The sequence below is a fragment of the Hippopotamus amphibius genome, chromosome 3 (assembly GCF_030028045.1).
Source record: "Hippopotamus amphibius kiboko isolate mHipAmp2 chromosome 3, mHipAmp2.hap2, whole genome shotgun sequence".
Taxonomy (NCBI): domain Eukaryota; kingdom Metazoa; phylum Chordata; class Mammalia; order Artiodactyla; family Hippopotamidae; genus Hippopotamus; species Hippopotamus amphibius.
Window position 1 is genome coordinate 146,404,802 of NC_080188.1, and position 25,142 is coordinate 146,429,943.

A 25,142-nucleotide genomic window follows, 5' to 3' on the forward strand; every position below is an offset into this window, starting at 1 on the left:
CTTGAGGGTTTGAGGGATTCTTGGCCAACCATGAAGCCATGTCTGGAAGACTCCTCACATTCCACCTACTTCTTTCCCCTGCAGGTCACCTGTCCAGCCACTCACTTGGTGGAGAAGATCCAGGTCACTCAAAATGACCTCAGGCACCTTCTAGCCTTTCTTCTCTGTCCCCTCACCCTCACCTGTCTTCTCTGCAGAAGTCAGCACCTGCCTCTGGGTCCTTGGTCTCTTTCTCTCCCTCATCCTCTGGGGAGACAGGGCATCAATCGTTCCCCTCCTTCACCCTCAGTCCCTCCACCCCACACACCTTCTCTTTTCGCCACACTTACCTATACTTTACTATTCCTTCCAGTTACCTCCTCTTTCTTTTTAATTTCAAACTTTTTTTTTTTTTTTCTGTTTAAAAAGCATTACCTGGGGCTTCCTAGGTGGCGCAGTGGAAAAGAATCTGCCTGCCAATGCAGAGAACACGGGTTCGATCCCTGCTCCAGGAAGATCCCACATGCTGCGGAGCAACTAAGCCCATGCACAAAAAAAATAAAAAATAAAAAAATAAAAAGCATTACCTGTATATTGGAGAAATTTGGAAAATACAAAAAGGCATCAGAAGGAAAAAAGTCACCTATTATTCCACTACCATGAGACAACCACTTTTAAATTCATTAACAGTTCTGTTGATGCCTAAACTCTCGTGTGTGTGTGTGTGTGTGTGTGTACACAACATACATCTTCATAACATTGGCGGCATGTTGCATTTACTCTGTTACAATTTCCCATTTAATGTATCATGGACATTTTGTCATATGATGTTGCTAAAATATATATTTAGATGATTGCTATCTCAAAATGGTTGTATTTAACCAATCTTCGTTAGATATTTAATGTTTTCTATTTTCTTTTAAAGACACAGCCTTTATTTTAAGGATTTTTACACTGAAAAATTCAAAAAGTGGTAGGTTTTTGGAATTTATTGATCTGTATTTAAAAGGAACTTTCGACAAAGAGTTACCAGAAATAATCTGAACAAGCGGGAAAACACAGTTAATACTACTGAAACCTACTAAAATAATTCCAGGATATATGGTTTATCTGACATAACAGCACCTCTAAGTGCTGTCACTGATATGAAACTTACTGCTTCTTACTTTTCTAAACACACAATGGGGTAATTAACAATACTGAATCACTTCTGTTCTTTCTTGAATATATAAAAATTAAAATACCAAATAAAAACTAATATATTCTCTTTAAATATTTCTCACAGATACAATTTCAATATTTTCACTCAGTAGTGATGTGGTTTAAGAGATTTTTCATTCACCAGTCCAACAACAATCCACCCAAAGGGAACTGAGAGTCTATAGGCTCATAGTGCAAATAAAGAGCTCCGGAATGCAGCAGCTGACATTTCTAAAATACAAAACATAAAATTCTTAGAGGATACATACAACAAGCTCTACTAAGCAGCTGGCCACAGAAGTAGAAGATTTAATAATTCTACTGGTGATTTCAATGGGACTCCCGATGTTGCCAAACTCAACTTGAACTCTCATCTTAGGCTTTGTATTTTGCTTTTCCGGTTTCACTAATGATACAAACGTGATTCAGGTCCCTGAAGTATTCATTATAGTCAAGGGCATATCCTACAACAAACTTGTCTGGAATCTCAAATCCAACAAAGTCTGGTCGATATCCAACACTTCGAGGGGTCCTTTTCACCAGCAAGCTGGCAACCTTGACCATCTTTGGATCATGCTGCTTGACCAAGGAGAGCAAGGTCTGCACCGTTCTACCAGTGTCGATTACATCTTCAACAATCAAGACAGTCTTTCCGGTCAGAGCTGAGAGATCATCTCCACCAATTACTTTTATGGCGCCTGTTGACTGGTCGTTACAGTAGCTCTTCAGTCTAATAAAATCTACAGTCACAGGAATGGATCTGTCACTATTTCTGTTCAGCGCTTTGATGTAATCCAGCAGGTCAGCAAAGAATTTATAGCCCCCCTTGAGCACACAGAGGGCCACGATGTGATGGCCTCCCATCTCCTCCATCACATCTCGAGCCAGCCGTTCGGTCCTGTCCATAATTAGTCCATGAGGAATGAACACCTTTTCTAGATCCTCAGCGTAATGGCTAGGTATACAAAATAAATCTAGATCATAACCTGGTTCATCATCACTAATCACGACGCAGGGGCTGCGGGTCGCCATAACGGAACCGGCTGGCGCGCGGGCTGAGGGCAGCGGGCAGGGAGGTGGCACGTGGCATGCACTCACGCGCAGGCGCAGGGGAGCCGGAGGTTCGCCCCAGCGCTCTTCCTAATGTCTGCTATTTTCTGCCATCATAAATGTGTCCATCATTTATTATTTAAGGGAATACCGAGAAATACAATCATGGGAGTATGTCAACGTTTTTAAGGCTTTTGATATTTTATCAAATTATGAGCCAAAAGACTTGCACAAATTTATATTCTCCCAGCTCTGTATGTGTTTGCCTTTTCTGAGCATCCCCTGGGGATACCCCCTCACCAAACTGGGTATTATAATTTTAAAAACATAGTTGTTTTCCCTGTGCTATGCAGTAAAAGAATATGAAAAAGTATGTATATATGTGTATAACAGTCACTTTGCTGTACAGCAGTAATTAACACATTGTAAATCAACTATACTTCAATTTTTTTTAAGTTGCTAATCTAGCAATGTTTTCTTTCTCCATGTTTTCACCACCATTTTTTTTTTTTTTAATCTCTTGCAATCTGAATTCTGGTCTCACAGCTTTTCTAATCCAAAAATCTTTTTCAGGCTTGATTCTTCTTGTTTCTTTGATTTGTTTTATTTTCTTGATCTCTTGAGGCTCTCCGTCTCAGGCAGCCTGGAGCCCTGAAGTTAGACATCCTGCTCTGGGACCCCACAGCCCTCTAGCAGGCTCCTTCCTGTCAGCCTTTCCCAGTGAGCTTGAGCTTCTGGACTGTTGGGGCAGATTTTCACACACCCCACATCCGGATGGATGGATGCATGCCTGGATGGATGGATGGATGGATGGATGATCAATCTGTGTCCTCTCCTCAGTTGCTGGCTTTTCCTACACCCTCTGTTTCCCTGCTCTGTGTATGCCCCCTGTCCCCCTCCATCACCATCACCGGTAGTCTCCTCTGCCCTAGTTGGGGGCTCACATCTCTAGGTCTGTCTCCCAGCTCACATCTCTGGCCAGGGACTCCATCCTGAGACATGGACAATTTCCATGTCTGCTGAACGTCTCATTCTGGATGCCTGTACACTTCATCAATTTCTATCAACAATTCATATCAAATTCAAGGTCTCCCTCTTTCTCTATGCCCCTCTTCCTTATTTCCTCTACTTCTGTTTGTGGCTAAAGCGACCATGACATATTTGACTCCTTCCCCCCCTTGCTATCTACCACCAATTGTCCACCAAGCCCCATAGGAGAATGTCTCCCTGGTGGATTTCTCCATCTACAGCCCTCTTGCCAGTCTCATGGCCACTGCCTTAGCTCAGGTCCTCATCCTTTCTTCTCTGGACAATCTCATTAACTTCTTTCCTACTAGTCTCCTCCTAACCTCTCTCCACTCCAAATCAGCCCATGACCCCAGTGGTTACCAAAGGCTCTTACCCGAGCCATCTCTTTGAAGCACTTCTGATCGTCTCAATTATCAGCTTAAAACTTTTCACTAGTCAGTAGTACCTCATTGACTACAGAATACCAATCTCAACCTCTTCTGCCTATCTTATAAAACACTTTGGATTTTAGTTCCAATCTTCACTCTTAGCCTTAATTCCCACCTCACCCAGCAAAGATCCATCTTATAGGGGCACTCACATGTTACACAATCATGGCTTACTCTTTCCCATATACAAGGGTGAGTCAAAAATTATCCGCACTCCAGTTATATTAAAATGTCTGTTGGCCGCACTGTCTTATCAGTGCTTTCTATTTAAAGCTACTGTCTCCTCAGTCACTGCTGTGCAGGTGTGAACGAAGCATGCAATGATTTGGTTTTTGTGGTCTGAGGGTATACCTGGTGCCATTATTTATTGAAGACTTTGTGCACAGTATGGAGAAAGTGTTTTGTTGCGAAGAAGTGCGTATGAATGGATAGAGAAGTTCAAAGAAGGTCATACAAGTGTTAGCTCTCAAGAAGGATGGGGATTCACTTCTAATGAAGAAGTGAAGACAGTGATGCATTTGTGGCTCGCAGCTCAGTCTAAAACATTTTTTAATGAGGGAATATGAAAGCTCGTTGACAGATGGATGAAAAGCAAGGAGATTATGTCAGAAAATGATCGATCAGAATGGCCATCATCACAAAATCTGGAAACAACAAATGTTGGAGAGGGTGTGGAGAAAAGGGAACTCTCCTGCACTGTTGGTGGGAATGTAAGTTGGTACAGCCACTATGGAAAACAGTTTGGAGTTTCCTTAAAAAACTACAAATAGAACTACCATATGATCCAGTAATCCCACTCCTGGGCACATACCCAAAGAAAACCATAATCCCAAAAGAAATGTGTACCAAAATGTTTATTGCAGCACTCTTTACAATAGCCAGGACATGGAAGCAACCTAAATGCCCATCAACAAATGAATGGATAAAGAAGATGTGGCATGTATATACAATGGAATACTACTCAGCTATAAAAAGGGATGAGATGGAGCTATATGTCATGAGGTGGATAGACCTAGAGTCTGTCATACAGAGTGAAGTAAGTCAGAAAGAGAAAGACAAATATTGTATGCTAACTCATATATACAGAATCTAAAAATGGTACTGATGAACTCAATGACAAGACAAGAACAAGGACACAGATACAGAGAATGGACTGGAGAACGCGAGGTTTGGGGGGCGGGGGGTGAAGGGGAAGCTGGGATGAAGTGAGAGAGTAGCATAGACATATATATACTACCAACTGTAAAATAGCCAGTGGGAAGTTGCTGTATAACAAAGGGAGTTCAGCTCGAGGATGGATGATGCCTTAGAGGACTGGGATGGGGAGGGTCAGAGGGAGTCGAGGGAGAGAGGGATTACGGGAATATGTGTATAAATACAGATGATTGAACTTGGTGTACCTCAAAAAAAATGTTTTAAAAATTTTTAGAAAGTTAAAAAAATATTTAAAGAAAAGGAAGAAAATGATGTATTTGTCTTTTCTGAAAGTTAATTAAAATAAATTCTACAGCCAGAGTGTGGAAAATTTTTGACTCACCCTCGTGTATATCTTTGTTGATATTCTTTCCACTCGGATTTGCCATGCTTCAGGAACCAGGTTAAATCTTACATCTTCCACAGAACATTCCTCATTCTCAAAAAAAATTAAAAGTGGCCCTTTATCCCTGTGAATCCTTATATCACTTACAAGTAAAATTTTTATGTAGGTTTGTCTGGCACTAAGCAGGGTTTCTGAGATGAAGGTTGTAGGTTGGAGGGACTGGGATGAGTTGATCACGTTACCCTTATGGTACTTACCACAAAATGCCTTAATAATGCTAACATTTACTGGACATTTACATGAGAAAGCATATTACATGCATTGCCTTGTTTAATTTTCACAGTATATGAGGCACACTGGTAGCTCAATGATTTCCAAATAGGAGGGCACATAGTTTAAGGGCTGCAGTCTACCTGGAAGGGGGAGATTCCAAGTAAACATGCTATTTTTACTCAAAGTTCATACTGATGCAAGGTTGCTTTGGTGGATACTCATGGCAGTTATGGAAGAGAGGGACTAAAACTTCCCAACCTACCACTTGGAGATGTCAATGGAGCAGATAAGTGTTATTCTCATCCCATTGCACAAATGAGGAAATTGATGCTTAGAGAGGTTGAGTGAGTTGCCCAAGCTCACACAGCTGACCCAGGGTGGGGCTGGACCTTGAGCCCAGTCCCTGTGATGACAGAGCTCATGCTTTATGGCATCATCTTTACTGAAGCACAGCTTATTTGTCTTACCAAAATGTTCCCTCTTCAGAGGTGGGATTTTGATTTTTACAAGGTTATTCTTACCAAATCAATTAGCACAATACTTACCAGGTAGTTGGAACCCAATGATTATAGTTTGAATGGATGAATAAATGAATAGTGAGTGAATACAAGAGGTAAAGCCATCATAGTAGCCTTTTTCTTTTTTATACTCAGATACTACCCCCAGAATATCCAGTTATTGTATTATGTCCAGAAACTCCCCTTGTCCCTTCTTGGGTACAGAGTCTGTGTTTGTGTGTATACATTGGCTGGCCTGGCCAATGCTAAGATTACCTGGATGAAGCAGAGTGAATATGATACTCATAGCTACTTGATAAGAAGGTAACATCATTTTTAAAAGGCTACAATTGGCTGCTTGTTTAGCAGTTTAAATTCTGTAACTGTATAATTACTCCTTCAAACATGACCTGGCCAACTCTGTCTTACGCAGCTAAATATTGAGTTTGATTTTTTACAACACTGGGCTGGATGTATGCTAAAAGGGTACTATATATCTGGGATAGAGTAAAATCTTGGGATTTTGTTATGGACTGAATTGTGGCCCTCCAAAATTCTTACGTTGGAGTCCTAACCCCTGTGCCTCAGAATGTGGCTGTATTTGGAAACAGGGCCTTTGAAGAGGTAATTAAGGTAAAATGAAGTTATATGGGTGGGCCCTAATCTGTTATGACGAATGTCCTCACAAGAAGAGGAGAATAAGACGCAGACCCAGAGGATGCCTCTCTGAAGACAGGGAGAAGGCGGCCATCTGCTAAGCTAAGGAGAGAGGCCTCAGAGGAAACCAAACCTGCTGACACCTTGATCTTGGACTTCTAGCCTCCAAAACAGTAAGGAAATAAATTTCTGCTGTTTAAGCTGTAGAGTCGGTGGTATTTTGTTAAGGCAGCTCTAGCAGACTGATACAGATGTTAAGGTCTTGATGTAGGAAGGGACCTAAGGACATCCAGTCCATCCACCCTTAGGATTCTTGCTTTCACCCCTTCACATGCCCCTCTTCTTTCCAATAGAGTTCTTCTTTGAACATCTCCTCTTTGAAGATCTCCTCACCTTCACAAGATGCTTATTTCATTTCAAGCAGCTTTGACTACAGTGAGATTTGCAGATTGAATAAAACCTTTGTCAAAATTCTGAAGGCAGCTCTGCCAATGTGCTATAATCACCACAGAGCAGAGTACTGGCACAATTTCTTGGCAGTCAGGGTTCCCTGGGAAGCAGACTGTGAAGTGGAGTTTAGGGGGCAGGATGTTTATAAAGGAGCGTCCTCAAGATCAACACCTGTGGAAGAGAGGGGACCAAAGCAGGAGCGGGCAGAGGGAGAAGTGGACTTGAGTACAGGCTCAACCACAGCCTTGGCGAACCCACAAGAATCTCAGGCTTTGATCCATTATTGCATGTGGCCCCCTGGGAAGGGGTGTGATCTTGGAGAGGCAGTTCTTGGAAGCTGAGGCAATTCCTGATGCAGAAGAGCAGCCACTTGGTCAAGGTCTAGCCTGTGAAATCTCTTATTTGAGGATAAACAATGTGTGCTTGTCATGGAGTTTATCTATGAAAAAAAACTCACAGAGCTACCCTGAGCAACTATCTCTAGGATTCTTTATAGCTCAACTAGAGCTGGAGCTTGCTCACCAAGTAATCTCACCACAGTTCCCCCAGCAGTTGAGGCAACAAGTCTTTCTTCACAGCAGGCTCTGGCAGCACACCACTGCATTTAGCAGACAATCCTGGTTTCACAGAGTACATTTTTAACTCATGTAGTCTAAGGCATGTCATTAACATATGGAGTCACATATCACTACTGGCTTTTGATGACAGTCCACTAAACCCTTAATTCTTTTCCACAATTACAGGTCTCTGCTGCCAGGGTCCTGGAAGCCAAGGCACCTGGTTTTCTGAGACTAAAACTTTTAGATTTTAAAATGTTTGTAACCTGCACATGGTTCTTCCCTTGTCCTCATCAAGCTCCTCCCAAATAAAACTCCACTTGCACAAGAATATTATTAGACAGTGACTTGAGAGACTGTACTACACTGATATCTTTAATAAGAGACTTGCATTTCAAAGGGCAACAAATTCTACTTAACGGATTAGGAAAATTTTTCTCTACCTGCAATGTCAAAAGTCCCAGGGAACATCTGAGTTAAAGCAATATGTTTTTGATTTATTCCTGTGATGTGTCAGGCTCTTATTGACCAGTGAAATGGTCTGTCGGGCCTTCCATTAATCTGGTTTTATGGGAGTAGAGGGGAATGTGAAAGATAACATCCCCGCAGAAGTAAGACGGGAGCCAAAGCAAACACTCCCAAACTGCATCAACCCAAAGGGTGGGAAGGAGGAAACAAGGGAATAAGATAGCTGAGCATGTGGTCCAGGGTGGGACCTTGCAGAGGAGGCAAAACCCAGAGAATCTGGGGCCTTCTGAATCAGTGAGCTTGAAGCCACATCTGCAGGCGGGGAGGGGTGGCTCCTACCTGTCTCTCTCTTCCACCCTGCACTCTGTTTTCAAGACACACATAGGGATCTTTAAAAAACAGAACAATCTTAAGTTTAATTCCTAAAAATTGCCCTACCTCACCCCTGCCCTCCTTTCTCTTTGCTCTTCTCCTCTTCTTTCCTCTAAACTTAGGAACAGAGCAACAAAGACCTGGAGTTGCAGCATTTATACAATAATTTCCCATCCATCTACAGGATGAAGTGAATTCATGCGGGTTTTCATTAAAAGATCTTTCTTTGTCTGCAGCCTTGATTGCTAGATAAGAGTAGAAAGCTGGGCCCTGATTGGCAGGGGAATTGGTGGCCAAGGGGGAGGGTGCAAGCCCTGATTGGAGGAAAGGAGAGGAGAGAAGGGCCTGGCCCTGATTGGTAGGGGAGCCTGTCTGCAACTTGCAAGCCCTTGACTGGTGGAGAGGAGAGGGGAGTCATGCTCTGATTGGCTGGGAGTTCTCTGGGTGCAAGCCAGGTTCACCTGGTTGCCTGTTCCAAGTCTCTTCTCCCCAGCTCCCCAGGTCCCCATCCCTCCAGCATGGAGTCACCTTGGAAGCTCTCTGGGTGCCAGTCCCTCCTCACCCCAGAGGGGTGTTGCTGAACCCTCAACTGCCATGCTGTCAGCCTCCTAGGGTTGTAAGGAAGGCAATCTGCAAGCCACCAACCCTGCACTTTTTTCAAGGGTGAGGGCCCAGCTTGCCCCCAGTGATCAGCTATAGCCCCCCGAGGGAACTCAGTGATGCAGGAAGGATGACATGCATTAAAACAGCATGTCAATAATTCTGTTTGCAACTTACTAGAAAACATGAAAAATAACGCACCTCACTTCCTTGTCACTATCTGTAGACTTAGAAACATGCCTGGCTTCTTATGGGTTTAACTGACTTTGGGGGCATGCATTAATCATTGTTGAAGACAAGCCCTGTGCCTTTGCCAGCCCCAGCTCCCAGCCCCTTCTCCAGTGGGCCCTGTGTTTTCAAGGGGTCTTCAGGCCCAGATTTGTGTACACACAAAACATTTCTCCTTGTAATTATGTGAGGTAAGAGCTGAAGTCTCAGAAAGGCATCCAGGAATTGAAGAATGGGGCTTCTCTCCTGATGAGGTCTTCCCAGGCGTCTCACTTGTCTCAATTTATCCTTATTGGAATAAGACTATTTTTCTTTTCATTTTTTAGCATAGAATCCCACAGAACTAAAAAAAGAAAAAAAAATCCTATAGAAAATAATGTAGGGAAAAACAATATCATTAGAAATAGAAGCTAGAATATTTAAGGAGGAAAAGCCAAGGCAGGGTCCTAACCCGTAAGTATCCAAGAAGTAATGTGGTGGCTGACTGCGTTTTCCACCTTGTAGCTAAGACAACATTCAGTATGTGAGGTCACAGAAAGGTTGCTGTGGAAGGTTTCCCAGGAGCACTGCCTCTGGGCCTCTGGGGAAGGGAAACACAGGTGCTAGGCAAAGGTCTGTTGGCTGTGTGAGCACAAAAGCTTTTGCAGACAGGTACCTCTCATCTCTTCCCAGACTCTGTCCTCTTTCAGGCCTGCATTCGGGATTTTTGTTCTTTTACTATTTCAATGTTATCCATATGAATTTATTATTATGTAAATGATTGATCCCTTAAGTGCTTATGCCTTGCTAGACTGAATAGTAAATAACCAGATGGGGGAAAAAAAACATATATACACACACTCAAAAAGCATGATTTCTAAAATTCTGTTATCTTTTATTGTTTTCCCCTCTATTCTTACTTACTATCTCCTCTGACAAATCCAGGCTGCTTTGCAGACGTGTAGGCGAACATGGCATTTACCGTGTCCTATATTAGTTCTGCAGTGGCCAGGGAGCTCTGGGGAGGGTGCTTCCTAGGACACAGAGATGCTCACCCCGCACAAGGATCCTGGCATCTGTGCACAGGCTGTGGCTCTGCAGGGACCAGCCTCACCTGCTGCCCCACCCTCCCCTTCCTGTCCTTTTGCCAGTTCATCACTCTGCGCAGAAGGGAAGTGACCAGATGGATTTTGGCCACAGCTAATGCTAATGTACTTCTATTTATGAGTAATCATTTTAAACAGAAAATGGGGTTTGCTGTCCTGAAGAGAAGGTCAGAGAAGACCAAAGCTCTCATCATAAGAAGCTGGTTTTACTGAGTGGAAAAAAGGCAGAGGGGCTAACGGTTTTTGGGGAAGAGCAGTGGCAATTGAAAGCTAAGCCTATGAAGACAAAAAACAGAAAAGCCATCTTTTCATGACAGGAGGAAAGGAATAATTTAGTTTCAGCTAGGTATAGGCAGCAGTTCTATATCTGGAACAAGGGCTGAATGAAAACAAGATGACCTAAGAACTAAAGCAAAATGAGTAGTAGAGACCATATCTTCTATTTGTGTTATTAGCTAGCGCCATCTGAAAACTGGGAGTAAAACAACTCTGTGAACTTGGATCACTGACTGTCAGGGGGCCCTGTAGCACAAACATCACACAGAACCACACTGGAAGGTTTTTCACTTCAAGTGAAGCACTGAATTAATTGTTTGCATCACATTCTAAGCTCTGATTAAATTCTCATTTTGGTGTTGGAGTGAAAACACTTTAAATTCCACAGACTCAGAGTTTTGAGTACCATAAATGCCGACAAATTCTGGCCGCATTCTGTCCCTCTGCAGACATGCTGATCTCATAGCTGTGCTGATGCTCTGTCTTCTGTTTACACACCGAGACATTGCAGATGCTTAGGGAATCCAGAAAGGGGGGCTGAAGGCTGCTCGCCAGAGCTCCTTGTGTCTGAGCCCCTCTGCTTCTCTCACCCTGATGAGCTGCTCCCTCTTGTCCTCAGTGTCTGTACTATGGTGTGGCACCGATAGTGTTGCCAGATGTAGCAAACAGAAACAGAGGATGCCCAGTTAAATTTTAATTTTAGATAAGCAACAAACAATTTTGTAGTATAAGTTTGTCTCATGAAGTAACCAGCATCCTGTATTTTATCTGGCATCCCTAGGCTATGTGTAGGTGGTCTGCCAGGGAAGCCCTCTGCCTTGTCATTGGGATCCCCCAGAGTCCCTTACGCAAGCATGGGACGGCCGCACACCAACTGCCCCATGCCTGTGGCTTGCAGTATGAAGTAACTGCCTCTGCTGTCTTTTCCACATGGGAGACCCAGAGTAACAGTGATCTAGGGTACAAAGTTGTAGGTAACAAAAAACAGTAGGAGGAGGGTGCAGTGGCAACCCCAGGAGAAATGCCTTGTAGGTATTTCCCACTTCATGTTCAAAGTGGAGAATCTTTTGTTAACTCTCTTGATCTCAACCTTAAGGAAGTCACTGAAACTCCTTGGATCTCAGCTTCATTTCTGACACAAGTGTCTACACTGCCTAACAAAGAATATGAGTTGTTAAACAGCCAGGCAATGCTTACACACAAGATCTGTGGCATAGCTAGTTTCTCTTCATTTGCAGGAAAGAGACCCTTTCCCTGGTCACCAAGTATAAGGAGCACTTATAATAAAGGATATTTTCCAAGCGCCAGGCCTTCTGGAAACAGAAGGTTGCTTTGGTGATGGATCTTGGTGACTCTCAAGAGCCAGGTGCTCCAGCTCTCTGCTCTAGAGGCTCTGTTGTTTGTGGGACTCCAGCCTATGTGGGCTCCATGTTCTCTGTTCCACTTCTCCTCTTTCCCATATGCCAGCGCTGGATGCAAACTCTGGACTCCAAATTCGAAAGATCTGAGAGAGGACCTGCTGAGGCAGATATTATTTATTGAAATTCCCAATTCCATGTTGTTTTGGAGACAAGAAATGTGTCCAGATCACTATCCTTCCTCATGTTCAGGCTTCAAGGAATGCATCAGGCTGGAGCACCACGCCCCAGATCTAAACAACTGTGGCCAGAGTTTCACGATGATATAACACATGGTTTAGCACCTTGTTGAGAAAGAACCACCTGGTACAGTCTCTTCCTTCAAAGGGGCTTCGGGCACAGTGGGCACTTCAAAGTCTATGAATCAATTAGTACATTCCATCTCATCCCCATGCATGGCTTCAAAGAACCCCCATCCACCCGAATGCAACTATTGCATTTATCCACCAAATATAGACATCCAAGTTGTCCTTTCTCAGTGATGGAAAGTAGGAAGCTTTTGGTTATTCAAAGAATCAGAGGATTTTAAAGTTTGAAGTTACATTAGAAATACGTGGAAGGGGAAACTGAAGTACAGAGAGGAGGCTAAACAGCTAGTTGATGTGATCTCGTTCATCACCCAGATTGCAACTCCGGGGACTGCCTCCTTTCTTTGCCTTTTATTTACCACCAAACTAGCCTATATCCTAGTCCCCTCTCCAGGGATGGCCAAATTACTATTCCTATTTTAATAATTTAGCTTTTCCAATCAAGAAAAACTGCAATAAAAAAAAAAAGCAGACTGCCTATATTTACAGTTACTTTTGGACCAAGTTCCTGTCCAGACCAGAAGCTTAGGCAAGGATTTTTTTCTTCTTTGTTTGTTTAGTTTGTGCAGATCTTGCCAACCCCCAATCTTGTACTTGGAAAATAAGAACCAGCCATTTATGGACTGTCGTCATTCTGATGAATGATGTGAGCCTTCTCTGCTCCCTAAGTGCATATCTCCTTCCTGACCCTTGATCCAAGGCAATTAAGAAAAGCAATAAAATCACAAAACCTCACTTTTGATCAATGCATTCCGGCCAGAGGGAGATCAGGTTGTCCTTACAGAATATCTATAATTAGATTGGGTCTGAAATTTGGACTGATGCATCAAGTAGAAAAAAAGCATAGTTTTAAATCACCATCTCAACATTTCTGAAGGAACTAGGGAGATCCAGAAGCTGTGAGCACCAATTAGGACTGAAATCAAAGCATTTTGAACTAGTGACTTCACTGCAATATTTTATAAGGCGACACTTTATTAGGAGCTGGTTGAGTAGTTAGGTCAAATGAGGGGTGGTACTTGGAAGTCACCAAACATTTCTGTCTAGCCCAATTAAGCAACAACAGTGAAAGGGAATAAAGTATTCTGATAGCAAGGATTCCCTTGCCCCTCATGGTACTTTGAGATGCCAGGAAGCTACAAACTGAACTTCTTTTTTAATAACAATTTTATTGAGGTATAATTTATGTACATAACTGCATCTAGGTAAAGTGTACAATGCATTTTGAAAGATATATAGACCCATGAAATTAAGACCACAATCAAGATACATAACATTTCTATCAATTTCAGAAGTTGCCCTGTGACCTTTACAATCCACCCTGCCACCATCCTTTACCCCTCAAGGAACAACTGATCTATGTCTTTCACTATCGATTAGTTTGCATCTTCTGAAATCTTATATAAATGAAAACATACAATATGTACTCTTCTGTTCCTGGCACCTTTCACTTAGAATGGTTATTTTGAGATTCATCCATGTTAGCTTGTGTATCCAGTTTGTTCTTTTGTCTTGCTGCATATTATTCTGTTGTTATTAGTGATGAACTTTGGGGTGTTTCCTTTTCTTGGCTATTATGGATAGAGCTGCTACGAACATTTGTGCAAAGTTTTTATGTGGACACATTTTTATCTCTCTTAGGTAAGAACCTAGGTGTGGAATTGTTGGGTCATGAAGAGATGTGTACTTAACTTTATAAGAAACTGCCAAGCTGTTTTCCAAAGTGGTTGGTACCATTTCATATTCTCACTAGCTGTGTATAAGGATTTGGTTGGTCCACATCCTCACCAACAAAGACACTTGGTAGTGTCTTTTTGTGTGTGTGCACATGCATGTGTGGTAAAATATGTGTAACATAAAATCTGCCATTTTAACTGTTTTTAAGTGTACAATTTAGTGGCCTTAGGTATATTTACAATGTTGTGCAACCATCGCCACCACTATCTATTTAACACTATCTATTTACAAAATTTTCTGTTCCCCCAAACAGAAACAGTAACAGTTACGCTGTAACTTCCCTTTCCCCCTTCCCTCAGCCCCTGGTAATCATTTTTCTACTTCCTGTCTCTTTGAATTTGCCTGTTATAGATATTTCATTTACGTCAAATCACACTACTTGTTCTTTTGTCTGGCAATTTCACATGGCATGTTTTCAAGGTTCACCCATGTTGCAGTATGTATCATTTCATTCATCTTGTGGTTTTGATTTGCATTTCCCTGATGATCAATGATGATGAACATCTTTTCATGTATTTATTGGTCATTTGTATAGCTTCTTTGGAGAAATGTGTATTTAAAAGTCCCTTGCCCATTTTATAATTGGGTTGTCTTTTTGTTGACTTGTAGGTGATCCTCATATATATTCTGGATATTAAACCCTTACCAGATATCTGACTTGCAAATATGTTCTCCCCTTCTGTGGGTTGTCTTTTCATTCTCTTGATAATTTCCTTTCATGCACAAATTTTTTTTTAAATTTTGAGGAAGTCCTATTTATGTTTTTTCTTTTCTTGTGTGCTTTTGGTGTCATATCTAAGAATCCATTGCCAAATCCATAGTCATGAAGATGTACCCTTCTAAGAGTTCTGTGGATTTAACTCATATTTAGATCTTTAATTTGCATTAGTCTTTATATATGGTGTGAGGCAGGGGTCCAATTTCATACTTTTGCATGTGAAACTCCTGGTACTATTTGTTGAACAGAGAATTCGCCCTCATTGAATGGACCTGACACCCTCATCAAAAATCAACTGACCAAAGAGGTATGGGCTCATTTCTGGATTCTCATTTCTATTCCATTGGTCTATAGATCTATCCTTATGCCAGCATCACACGGTTTTAATTACTGAAGCTTTGTAGTAAGTTTTGAAATTGGGAAATGTGAGTCCTCCAATTTTGTCCTTTTTTTTGTGGCTGTTTTGCCTATTTGGGTCCCCCTGCAATGCATATAAATCTGATAACTGGCTTTTCCATTTTTGCAAAAAAAGGCTCTTAGAATTTTGATAGGGGTTGCATTAAATCTGTAGATCACTTAAGGTATTATTGACATCTTAACAATATTGTCTCCCCTTCCACAAATACAAGATACCTTTCTGTTTATTTATTCTTTAACTTTTTAATCAATGTTTTGTAGTTTTCAGTGTACAAGTCTTCTCCTCCGTGGTTAAATTCATTCCTAGGTATTTTATTCTTTCAGATTTGCTGCAAATGAAATTGCTGTCTTAATTTCTTCTCTGTAATGTTAATTGCTGGTATACAGAAACACAACTGATCTTTGTGGGTTGATCTTGTAATGCTGAAACTTTGCTGATTTTATTAGCTCTGGCATCTTTCTTGTGGATTCTCTGGGAGATATATATTATTAGCTGTGGGATTTTCACCAATGCCCTTTATTGTATTGATGAAGTTCCCCTCTACTCCTAGTTGAGATTTTTTTATTATTAAAGAATGTTGGATTTTGTCAATTTTTTTCTGCATCAATTGGGATAATCATAGTTTGCCCCCCTTATTCTATTAATGTGATGTATTAAGTTGATTTTCATAGGCTGAACCACTTGCATCCTTGGGACAGTGCCAATCTTTTAAACTTTATTCTAGCAGGTGTGTGGTGGTATCTCAGTTCTAATTTGCATCTTGATGACTAAGGATATTCAGCATCTTTTCATGTGCTCATTAATAAGTTGTGTGTGTGTGGAGACAGAGCGAGCGAGGTGTGTTCACTTTTTAAATGGTTGTCAATAATATTGAGTTGCATGAGATTTTTACATATTCTGAATACAAGGCCTTGATTACACAAATGTATTGTGAATTATCCCCCCAGTCTTCAGCCTGCTTTTTCATTTTCCTAACCATGTTCAAAGAGCATGTACTTTAAAAGCCCAGCTAAGCAATTTTTTTTATGGTTTGTGTATTTTGTATTCTAAGAAATCTTTGCTTACTCAAAGGTTTCAAAGATTTTCTCTTGTTTTGTTTTAGAAGTTTTATAGCTTTTACATTTAGATCCACTTATTTCAAGTTAATTTTTGTGTTGTGAGAGGCAAAAGTCTAAGTTAATTATATTCCCCAGTGGGATATTCAGTTTTTCTAGTATCATTTGTTGAAGACATCCTTTCCCCCTTTTAATTGCCTTGGCACCTTTGTAGGTCATTTGAACACAAACAGGTGTATTTCCTTTTGCCATACCAGTTTGATTACTGTAGCATTCAGTTCTGAAATCAAGAAGTACAGTTTTGTTCTAACAAGTTCACTGGCTATCCTCTAGGTAACATGCACCTCCAAATATTTTTAAATCAGCCTGTCAACTTCTAAAAATTGCAGGAATTCTGATAGGGATTGTGTCAGGTCTATGGATCAATACTGTTTTCATAAAATGAATTAGCAAGTATTTTCTCCTTTTTAAAAAGTATTTTGTTGGATAGGTATTATTTCTTACTTAATTGATTGCTAGAATTTACTGGAGAAGCATCTGGACCTGGAGTTCTGTGAGAAAGTTTTCAATTGTGGTATTCAGTGCTATTCGACTTCCAATTTTGAAGAAGGTTCTTGCCAAGAAGCTTTCCACTCCTGGAAAGCCCACCCGCTATTAATGCCACAAATGCTAACTAGAAAGAAAAAGTAATAATTACTAGAATTTTGGCTGGGAGAAAAGATTCCTGTCTATCAAGTTGCTATGCAGGTGGCCTAGAGAGAATTTTACTTTTACTCCTAATAAAGCATGACACATGGTAGGGAGGAATGAGCTCAAGTTTCCACCCCCAGGAGTAGTATTATCCTTTATTTCTTCATTTATTTTTTCCCTTTCACAAATATATTTACCTTACCAGACGCTAACTTCTTTAAGCTAGTACCATTTCTTGTTTCGAGAGCCCCAGCATGCAGCTCAGTGCTAGGCACACAGCAGGCAGGCATTCCAGTGTTTGTCAAGGTACAGACAGCAATAAACACTGTTGCTCATGGTCCTGCACTGTTCTTGGGGCAATAAACAAGAGGCTGAGTTTAGGACTTACTCTTCTTAGGACCAGGAAGAAGAGATGCCCAGTAGCCTGCACCAAAAGAGATTTAAATGCTAGTAGAATTCCTTAAAGAAAATTCCTTAGTACATGAGGCTCACGAAATATTTATCTTTGAGGTTATTAAAATAGCAGACGGCACTAGGATTTGTGCCATAAACCCTATCACTCTTATTCTTTTTGAGGATAGAGGCAACATGATAGAAGAGAAAGTCTGATGGATTTGGGAGTTACAAGACCTGATTTAAGGGATGTGTATTTATGCATCTAAGCATCAAATGAATAAATGTGAAAACACTATATACACTTCATAAATAAGTACACAAGGGTGAGTTAATACTAACTGAGCCCACAGAAATGAAGAGAGTTATGCAGGTCATGTTAGTGGGAACACAAATATTCAGTCTCTCTCTGGATTGGGATTAAATGCCACAAAGTCAGCTTCAGCAAAACAGGTAATAAGTAAAAGATTTCTTTGTTCTTTTCCCACCTTCCCTCTTTTATTTCTCAATTCCTACCCATTTCTTCACCCTGCCATTCCAGCAAGACCCAATTCACATCTGTCCTTTTAAAATAAGGCCTACCTTCAAAATTTAAATCCTCTTAGCATAATACACAAATTCACAGCTCAATATAGTAAACCTCCCAGAGGGATTTGATTTTTAAATCTAAAGGAATGAATTTTTTGAGTGAATTTCAGTTGCTGCTTCAGGCACATGGGGAGGCATTTTAGAAGCACAAGAGTGTTTATGCAGGGACCTATTAGACTACCAAAGTAATCTACTTGTGGGGCCAGACCAACTTCTGAAATATTTTACTTTCACTTTAAAGCAGTTTTTCTCAGTACCCAAGAGGTTCAAATAAACTCTCTGAGACATTTTGTTGGTGTAGATTTTAAATTACAAGCTTAATCTGTTACCCTCAAATACAGTTCTTAAGGAAGATTAGTTACAAATAGTTGTCAGTACTTTCAAATGACAGAAATAATTACATTATAGTAAAACTGGGTGAATTTTTAATGTGAGAGAAAACAATTCTCTCATCACCAGATGGAATTACTCCAATTCATGCAATAAATGACAATCACATTTTTAAAAGTTGCCCTAATTTTTCTAGCTGAGATTTCATGCCTATTCTAAATCAAGACATCAATATACTCCTGAGCTCACCTCACCCTCCCTGACGAGTGGTGAGGACATGTGGTTTTTCTGAGATTCAACTGGACTCCACGGAGTACCAAAATATTATCTCAGTTCTTTCAATTCAGTGTGAAGATTCCCAGGAAATCTTCAGTTTCAGAAGTAATGGCCCTGGTGGCCAATAGGCAAATATGACATATAGATTTTTTAGGACTTCAATAGTGACCTAAAAAAGGTGAACAGGAGGGAAATTTTGACTTCTCTTGACATAAAACCAGCAGAAATCAGCATCACCAAATTTCTGTGACTAGAAATCATGAGGGTAAAACAGAAGAGGTTTGTCCCTGGTGGGGATGCCCCTCACAGTAGACTTTGTGAATGTCTTTTACAGAAACACATAAGATAGTGCCATCAACATTTTACATATTTACATACAATTTGAATACAAATTCTTAAAATTTATAATAGAACATTAAAATAATCTTCTAATAAAATCAGCCTTAAGTATAAGGAATCTAGACCTCAGTATCTTATACACTTCTAAATAAATATCTTTGATTTATAATCCTTGAAAATATTATAGTTTATGGCGACATAATAGAGACAAGTCAAATAGCATTATAAGTAAAAATAAAACATCAATTTAAAAACAAACAAGCCTAAAAACACACTGAGCTGAAATTATAGAAAATCAAAACACTAAGTTTACAGTAATTAAATATCTAGCATTGGGATAACCAAATGCACACTAAATGACACAATTTCAACTTCTATATAAAAGCTCTTTAAAAATCATAAGCCTAAATAAACAAGCAGAAACACGAAGGGAGGTACTGTACCAGCCAGTAACAACTAGAAGGAAAATTCTTCCCTCTTCTTTCAAATGAGCCTAACAGAAAAACATGAAATCATGATCATTGCTAAAAAACTATAGTTCATGTGTTCTGTTTCTTTTAGAATGCTGCCAATGATATAAAAAGCCAAAGCAATGCTTCCTAATTGTTATACTACTATACCTTAGAAAAGGAAACTGACAGATTTAAATAAGAATCAGACATTTGCGTATTTAAGATATGATTGAATTTTCGCCTAATGACCCCATGTTAGGTCTACATCAAGCCCTCAATTATGAATGCAGTCAAGCATCTGAATGTGTGATATGTTAATACTGAATTATACATGATGATTTAATTTAATTTAATGTGCCCAACTATTAGTTTATTTTACATAAGACCAGAATTAAAACATCTAGAGCAGGAACTAATATCTTATTTATCTTTGTAGAAGGCGTCTCAGATTCTCAGAACACAGGTGCTTGATAAGTGTGCACTGAATTGAAATGAATCCAGCATTCATTCAGGAAGCATTGAATCCACGACGAAACTGGTTGCCTGAGACTCAGAGGGAGCTCTTTAATTTCACCTCTAGGCCCATGATTAATTTCTGGCTAGCTAATCGTCACAGATCTGTCACAGTTTCTCAATTCAGGGCCAAGATATCTACAATTCATCTGTTCCACAGTTAAACCTTCTTGAAAGTTTTGTGCTGCACATCTATAATCATATTGAAAGAATAACCTTTATTATTCTACATTGGGTTTTTGCTTATAACTGTCTGAAATACAAACACACACACACACACAACCATTTCACAAATGGAAAACTGAATCTGGAAAGAGTGCACAAAGCCTAAATTACATAGCTCCCAAGATGAACTAAAAAAAAAAAACGACACTGAAACCATAAGGTAACTCTTTTTCATTACACACAAACTTATTGCGGGATGGCTGGAAGCAATGTCTTTGGACCAACAATTGTAAACCAAAAGTGTCCTTAGCCTTTAGCTTGACAAGGTGGCCAGAAAAGTCTTGGCTCCAACACTGCCCTGTTTATTAGTTCTGCTCAGTGTAGCTCATTACACTAGGAGGCAGTGAGGAGGAGGCAGACACGCTCTCCAAAGCCCATTCCTTCCATCCACAGTGCTCAGATCAACATCTGCCTCATTACGTGGATTATCCTAAGAGCTCCCCTGGACTGCCATTTACAGTTGCGGTTTCTGATGTTTGTGGTTCTTCACTGGGGAAGAGGGGTGGCCGGAGGTGGGGGGGGGGGGGGGGCGCATGTTACAGAACTCTTGAAATAAAAGCTATTTAGAAAGTTTCACTCTTTGATTCTCACTGCCAGCATGCCTGTCCCTCTTGAATGCTGCTAGGAGAGGTAGATCCAGTGTTTAAGTTCTGCCATTCCCTGTAGTAACTTAGTGTAATAGAAGTCCATGTTGTCTGCAAAGTCTGTACAAACAGGTGACTCCATGTCACCAAAAGTGCAGTATAATGCAGTTCCTCCCACACTAAGGAAAACCGTCACTATGCACAGCAAGACCAGCAAAATACAGGAACCACTTCCAACTTCATCTGCAAACAGGAAAACAGAGTAAGGTTAAACTCACACAAAACTGATGCCTAGTTATCATCTGTCTTCTCACTGATTAAGATAACTAGGTGTTTCTAATCTTAGTCCTCTATGGATGGTCACTGACAGAAAGCTAGAACACCAATGACTATACAAGGACCTTTTAGTTACCACAGGGATATACACTTGTGGAGCTTGTCTAAAATTAAAACTAGCTCATTTACACAAAGCATACAACCACTTCCATTAAAAAAAAAAAGGAAAAAAAAGGCAGTACTTCTCTGATGTGCTCACAGCATTATTTTAGAGTACAAATTATATATAACCTCACTATTACAGTATCTTTGGAGTTCACATCATGTGAGCACCTTAAAAGAAAAGTCAATTTGATACTAAACAAACAAACAAAATGTCTGAGTGGGATCTTCCATCCTTTAAATACTCAATTTTATCATTCCGGGGAATAGTGAAGTTCTAGCTAGCACAGTAATTTCATTTCTTAAACAACTTTGGTAGGTTTGTTTTTAATACAAATGTCCGTATAAGCCTTTCTATATTGAAGAAAATAACTATTCTCTGGTTGAAAGTCTTAACGATCACTCATAATTTAAAAAAAATAAATAAAAAATATTTGGAAAAGACTAAGAAAGTTTTATCATCAGCATGATGAGGGTGTACCAAAACCTTCTTGGAAGGTCCAGCAGTATCTGTTAACATTTTAAATTAATTTATCATCCAGCCTGGGGCACTTTTGAGAGTGCAAGAGTGTTAACTGAATGCAGTGCTGGGACAACAGGTATAAACAAGGATGGCCTGAGGCCAACTGGGACATATAGTCCTGATCACTCAGCCCAGCAAATCCACTTTCAGGAATCAGCCTACAGATCTGTACAAAATACAATATCATATTTATAAGCATGTTCACTGCAGCTATAACAAACTAGCTATTCTAGTTACAATGGAATAGTTAAATAAATATGGGACATTCATATCATGGAATACTATGCAACTGTTTAACAGAATGAAGTAAATTTAATAGTTCTTCACAGAAAGATGTCCAAGATTGATGATTAAATTAAAAAGAAGTAACATAACAGTATATAATGAACCATTTATGTTAAAAAAAAAAAGGACACCTGTATGTACATACACACACATATATATATATATATATATATATATATATATATATATGCAGAATGTGTTTTGAAAGGATGGTAAGAAACTTCAATGAATACCTGGGGGACACCCCCAAGGGAGGGGGCGTTGAGAAGCTTAAACTTTTTATTTCATTACTGTCTGACTTTTTTCATGATTAGCATATATTACTTTTATGATTAAAAAAACCCAAATTTTACAGAACCCAATATAAACCAAATAGAATTTATCTGGAAGATTTTATAGTAATGTGTGAATATATTCTCCCCATAAAAATTTAAACATGAAACTATCTAAGAGTCTAAGGGACTCTTTTACTCCAACCTAATCATATTCCCCTCTCAACCAAGAGGCAAACACTGTTAAATATGGTGTGTATCCTTCCAGATCAAACAGCATGCAGCTTCAGGATTTTTATAGAAACAAGATTATGTAATTAATTGTATTGTCCTGTCATTTACACATTTACAGTTTTATAGATTTTAATAGTTAACAGACCACCACATTGAGAAGCCCTCAACGAAGAGTAGCCCCCGCTCGTCACAACTAGAGAAAGCCTGCGTGCAGCAATGAAGACCCAACACAGCTAAGAATAAATAAATAAAATTAATTAATTAATTTTAAAAAAGACACTATATGTCTGAAGTATCTCACACAGTGCCTGGCACACAGTAATCCCTCAATAAATAAAAGATTTAAAAAAACAGTTAATAGACATTAATAGATTTAATAGTTTATTCTTAGTATAATTTTTATACACACAAATAAAAAGGGCTGTATCATTCATGTTGTGTTTCCTGGTTTTTTTTTGGTTTTTCGTCAGTTCAGTTCAGTATTTTTACCACCTTTTCTCTTTCTGGCATGGTTCCCACCCACCCTCTTATCTTTGTTAACAATCCAGTTTATGTATTTTTCCCAGTATTTTTTTCATTCTCATATATTTATATACAGACGTTTAGATACAATTTATTTTAAAACATTTTGTTTTATCTACATGCATCGACACTGTTTAGGGCTGTGCTGTCCAACATGGAAGCCAAGAGGCACAGGTGGCTACTGAGCACAAGTTACATGACTTAGTCTAAGATGAGATGGCTACTAAGGGAACTAGGGACTGTCAGTTCTAAATTCAAGGTTTTTTCCTATTACACAACGATTCAGTACCAACTGGTACAAACAAAGAATTGACCATTTCATCTGGAGAAGACTGTAATAGCTATAAGCAAAGTGCAGTGGTAAAATGAGGGGTGGGAACAGATTACTTCCAAGGCTCCTACCAGCTTTATGATTGTAAAATTTAGAAACCTCTACTGCTATCACTTCATGTCATACTTAGAAAGCGTATCCACACATTGACACTGTTATTTTAACAATGCTGTTGTTTTATAAACATGAGGACCATACTGGCAGGTTCTTGGCTATGTTTTAACTTATTCTGATTCACCTAGGTCTCAGGAGGAAAAAAAAAATTAAACAATAGCAACAATATTAAACTGCTACTCTTAAGAGACACCTCTTTCTATAGAGTTAAGAAGAAATCACTGATGAGAATATATCTGTAAACATAAATATTTCCACATCAGTCAAGAAGGAGTACTAACTGCCACTGAAAAGAAGACAAAAATAGCAGGCTCACTAAAAACAAGAAAACAAAAACAAGAAAGCAAAACACTAAACAAAGAAACTGAAATGAGCTCTGAACATTGAAGACTGTGGGACAGGAAGGCAATGAGATGAATTTTGCAATTTGCAATGAGATGAATTTTGTAACTTGCAATTTATTTGAGCAAAAAAAATGCTTAGGAATTATTTATTATTGTTTTATAAAGTAATTCTTTTTTGTTGTTAATATTTTCTTTTTTTTTTAAGGGGTTTATCTCCTTCCTGCCTTTCTGCCTGCCTGCCTGCATTGGGTCTTCGTTGCTGCATGCGGGCTTTCTAGGGGCTACTCTTCTTTGTGATGCGCGGGCTTCTCATTGCGGTGGTTTCTTTTGTTGTGGAGCCCGGGCTCTAGGCACACGGGCTTCAGTAGTTGCAGCACCTGGGCTCAGCAGTTGCGGCTCTCGGGCTCTAAAGTGCAGGCTCAGAAGTTGTGGCACATGGGCTTAGGTGCTCTGAGACACATGGGATCTTCCCAGACTAGGGCTCAAACTGGTGCCCTCCGCACTGGCAGGTGGATTCTTAACCACTGCGCCACCAGGGAAGTCCCTGCTTAGGAATTATTTAAGAACTGATGATACTTCGAGTCTCAGTGTTTCTTTACAGAAGGTAAAGCAACTAAGTCCACATGTTCTTTACAAATCCTGTTACCAAATACCTTATTGTACATTAATTCACTCTTTCAGCAAACACTGATCAAATCTGTGCTAGACGCAGTGCTGAGCACTTTACCTTGATCTAAGCTGTCATCTATTTCTTGGAATCTCACTCTTCGCTTAGATGGTTTCTGCTGCATCTGGGCAGGATGATCTCCTACAGTATCATTCCTCTTCTTCAATATAGAGACCAATCCTTCGGCAGGAACAACCTGTCAGATATTATAAGAACTGTTTGTTATATTATGGTGGGACATATCAGTGATGTTTTACATGTAATGGTAAGAAGGCTAATTTAATGCAATGGTATCTGAATTCCTATTAGAGGTTTAACCAATTCCTATAAAAAAAAAAATCACAATTACCAAAATCTAACAGAATAATACTTTCACTAGCCTTCAGATACTGCCAACTACATATATCTAAAACTCGGATTGTTTTTCCAAAACCCTGAACTGATTCCAGGGCCAGGTAGTGTGACACAGCATGGACTGGAAATCAGGCCTCCTTTACCCTCCTTTATAGCTCCGCTTCCCTGTTAAGTCATCTATTAAATGATTCCTTACGGCCCCTCTTTGCTTAATCATTAGTGCCGGATTTTGCTTCATAACAGAGGCTGCTTTTTTCATTCATCAGCAATTTTTAAGAAATGAAATGTGAGACTTAAAATATATTTGATACCAACTTTTAAAGTC

The 25,142-nt window shown here is 39.8% G+C and overlaps 2 protein-coding genes across 4 annotated transcripts in view; both read right to left on the reverse strand.

The window, feature by feature from the left end:
- Positions 1-1,554: 1,554 nt before the first annotated feature.
- LOC130849481 (hypoxanthine-guanine phosphoribosyltransferase-like) lies at positions 1,555-2,211 on the reverse strand. The gene has a single exon (XM_057728401.1). It carries the CDS (start codon positions 2,209-2,211, stop codon positions 1,555-1,557), a length of 657 nt encoding a protein of 218 aa, XP_057584384.1.
- A 15,899-nt stretch (positions 2,212-18,110) lies between these two features.
- Positions 18,111-25,142, reverse strand: part of CNST (consortin, connexin sorting protein) — a 110,082-nt gene continuing 103,050 nt past the window's right edge. For all 3 annotated transcript variants that reach the window (XM_057726115.1, XM_057726116.1, XM_057726117.1), the window contains 2 exons: positions 24,524-24,659; positions 18,111-20,976 (listed from right to left, as the gene is read on the reverse strand). In XM_057726115.1, the coding sequence (XP_057582098.1) occupies positions 20,771-20,976; positions 24,524-24,659 (342 nt within the window). In that variant the 3' untranslated portion in view covers positions 18,111-20,770. The remainder of the gene's footprint in view (positions 20,977-24,523; positions 24,660-25,142) is intronic.

Bases quoted from the DNA above. Each gene is read 5' to 3' on its own strand.
- LOC130849481 (XM_057728401.1), bottom strand. From the start codon at position 2,211: ATGGCGACCCGCAGCCCCTGCGTCGTGATTAGTGATGATGAACCAGGT.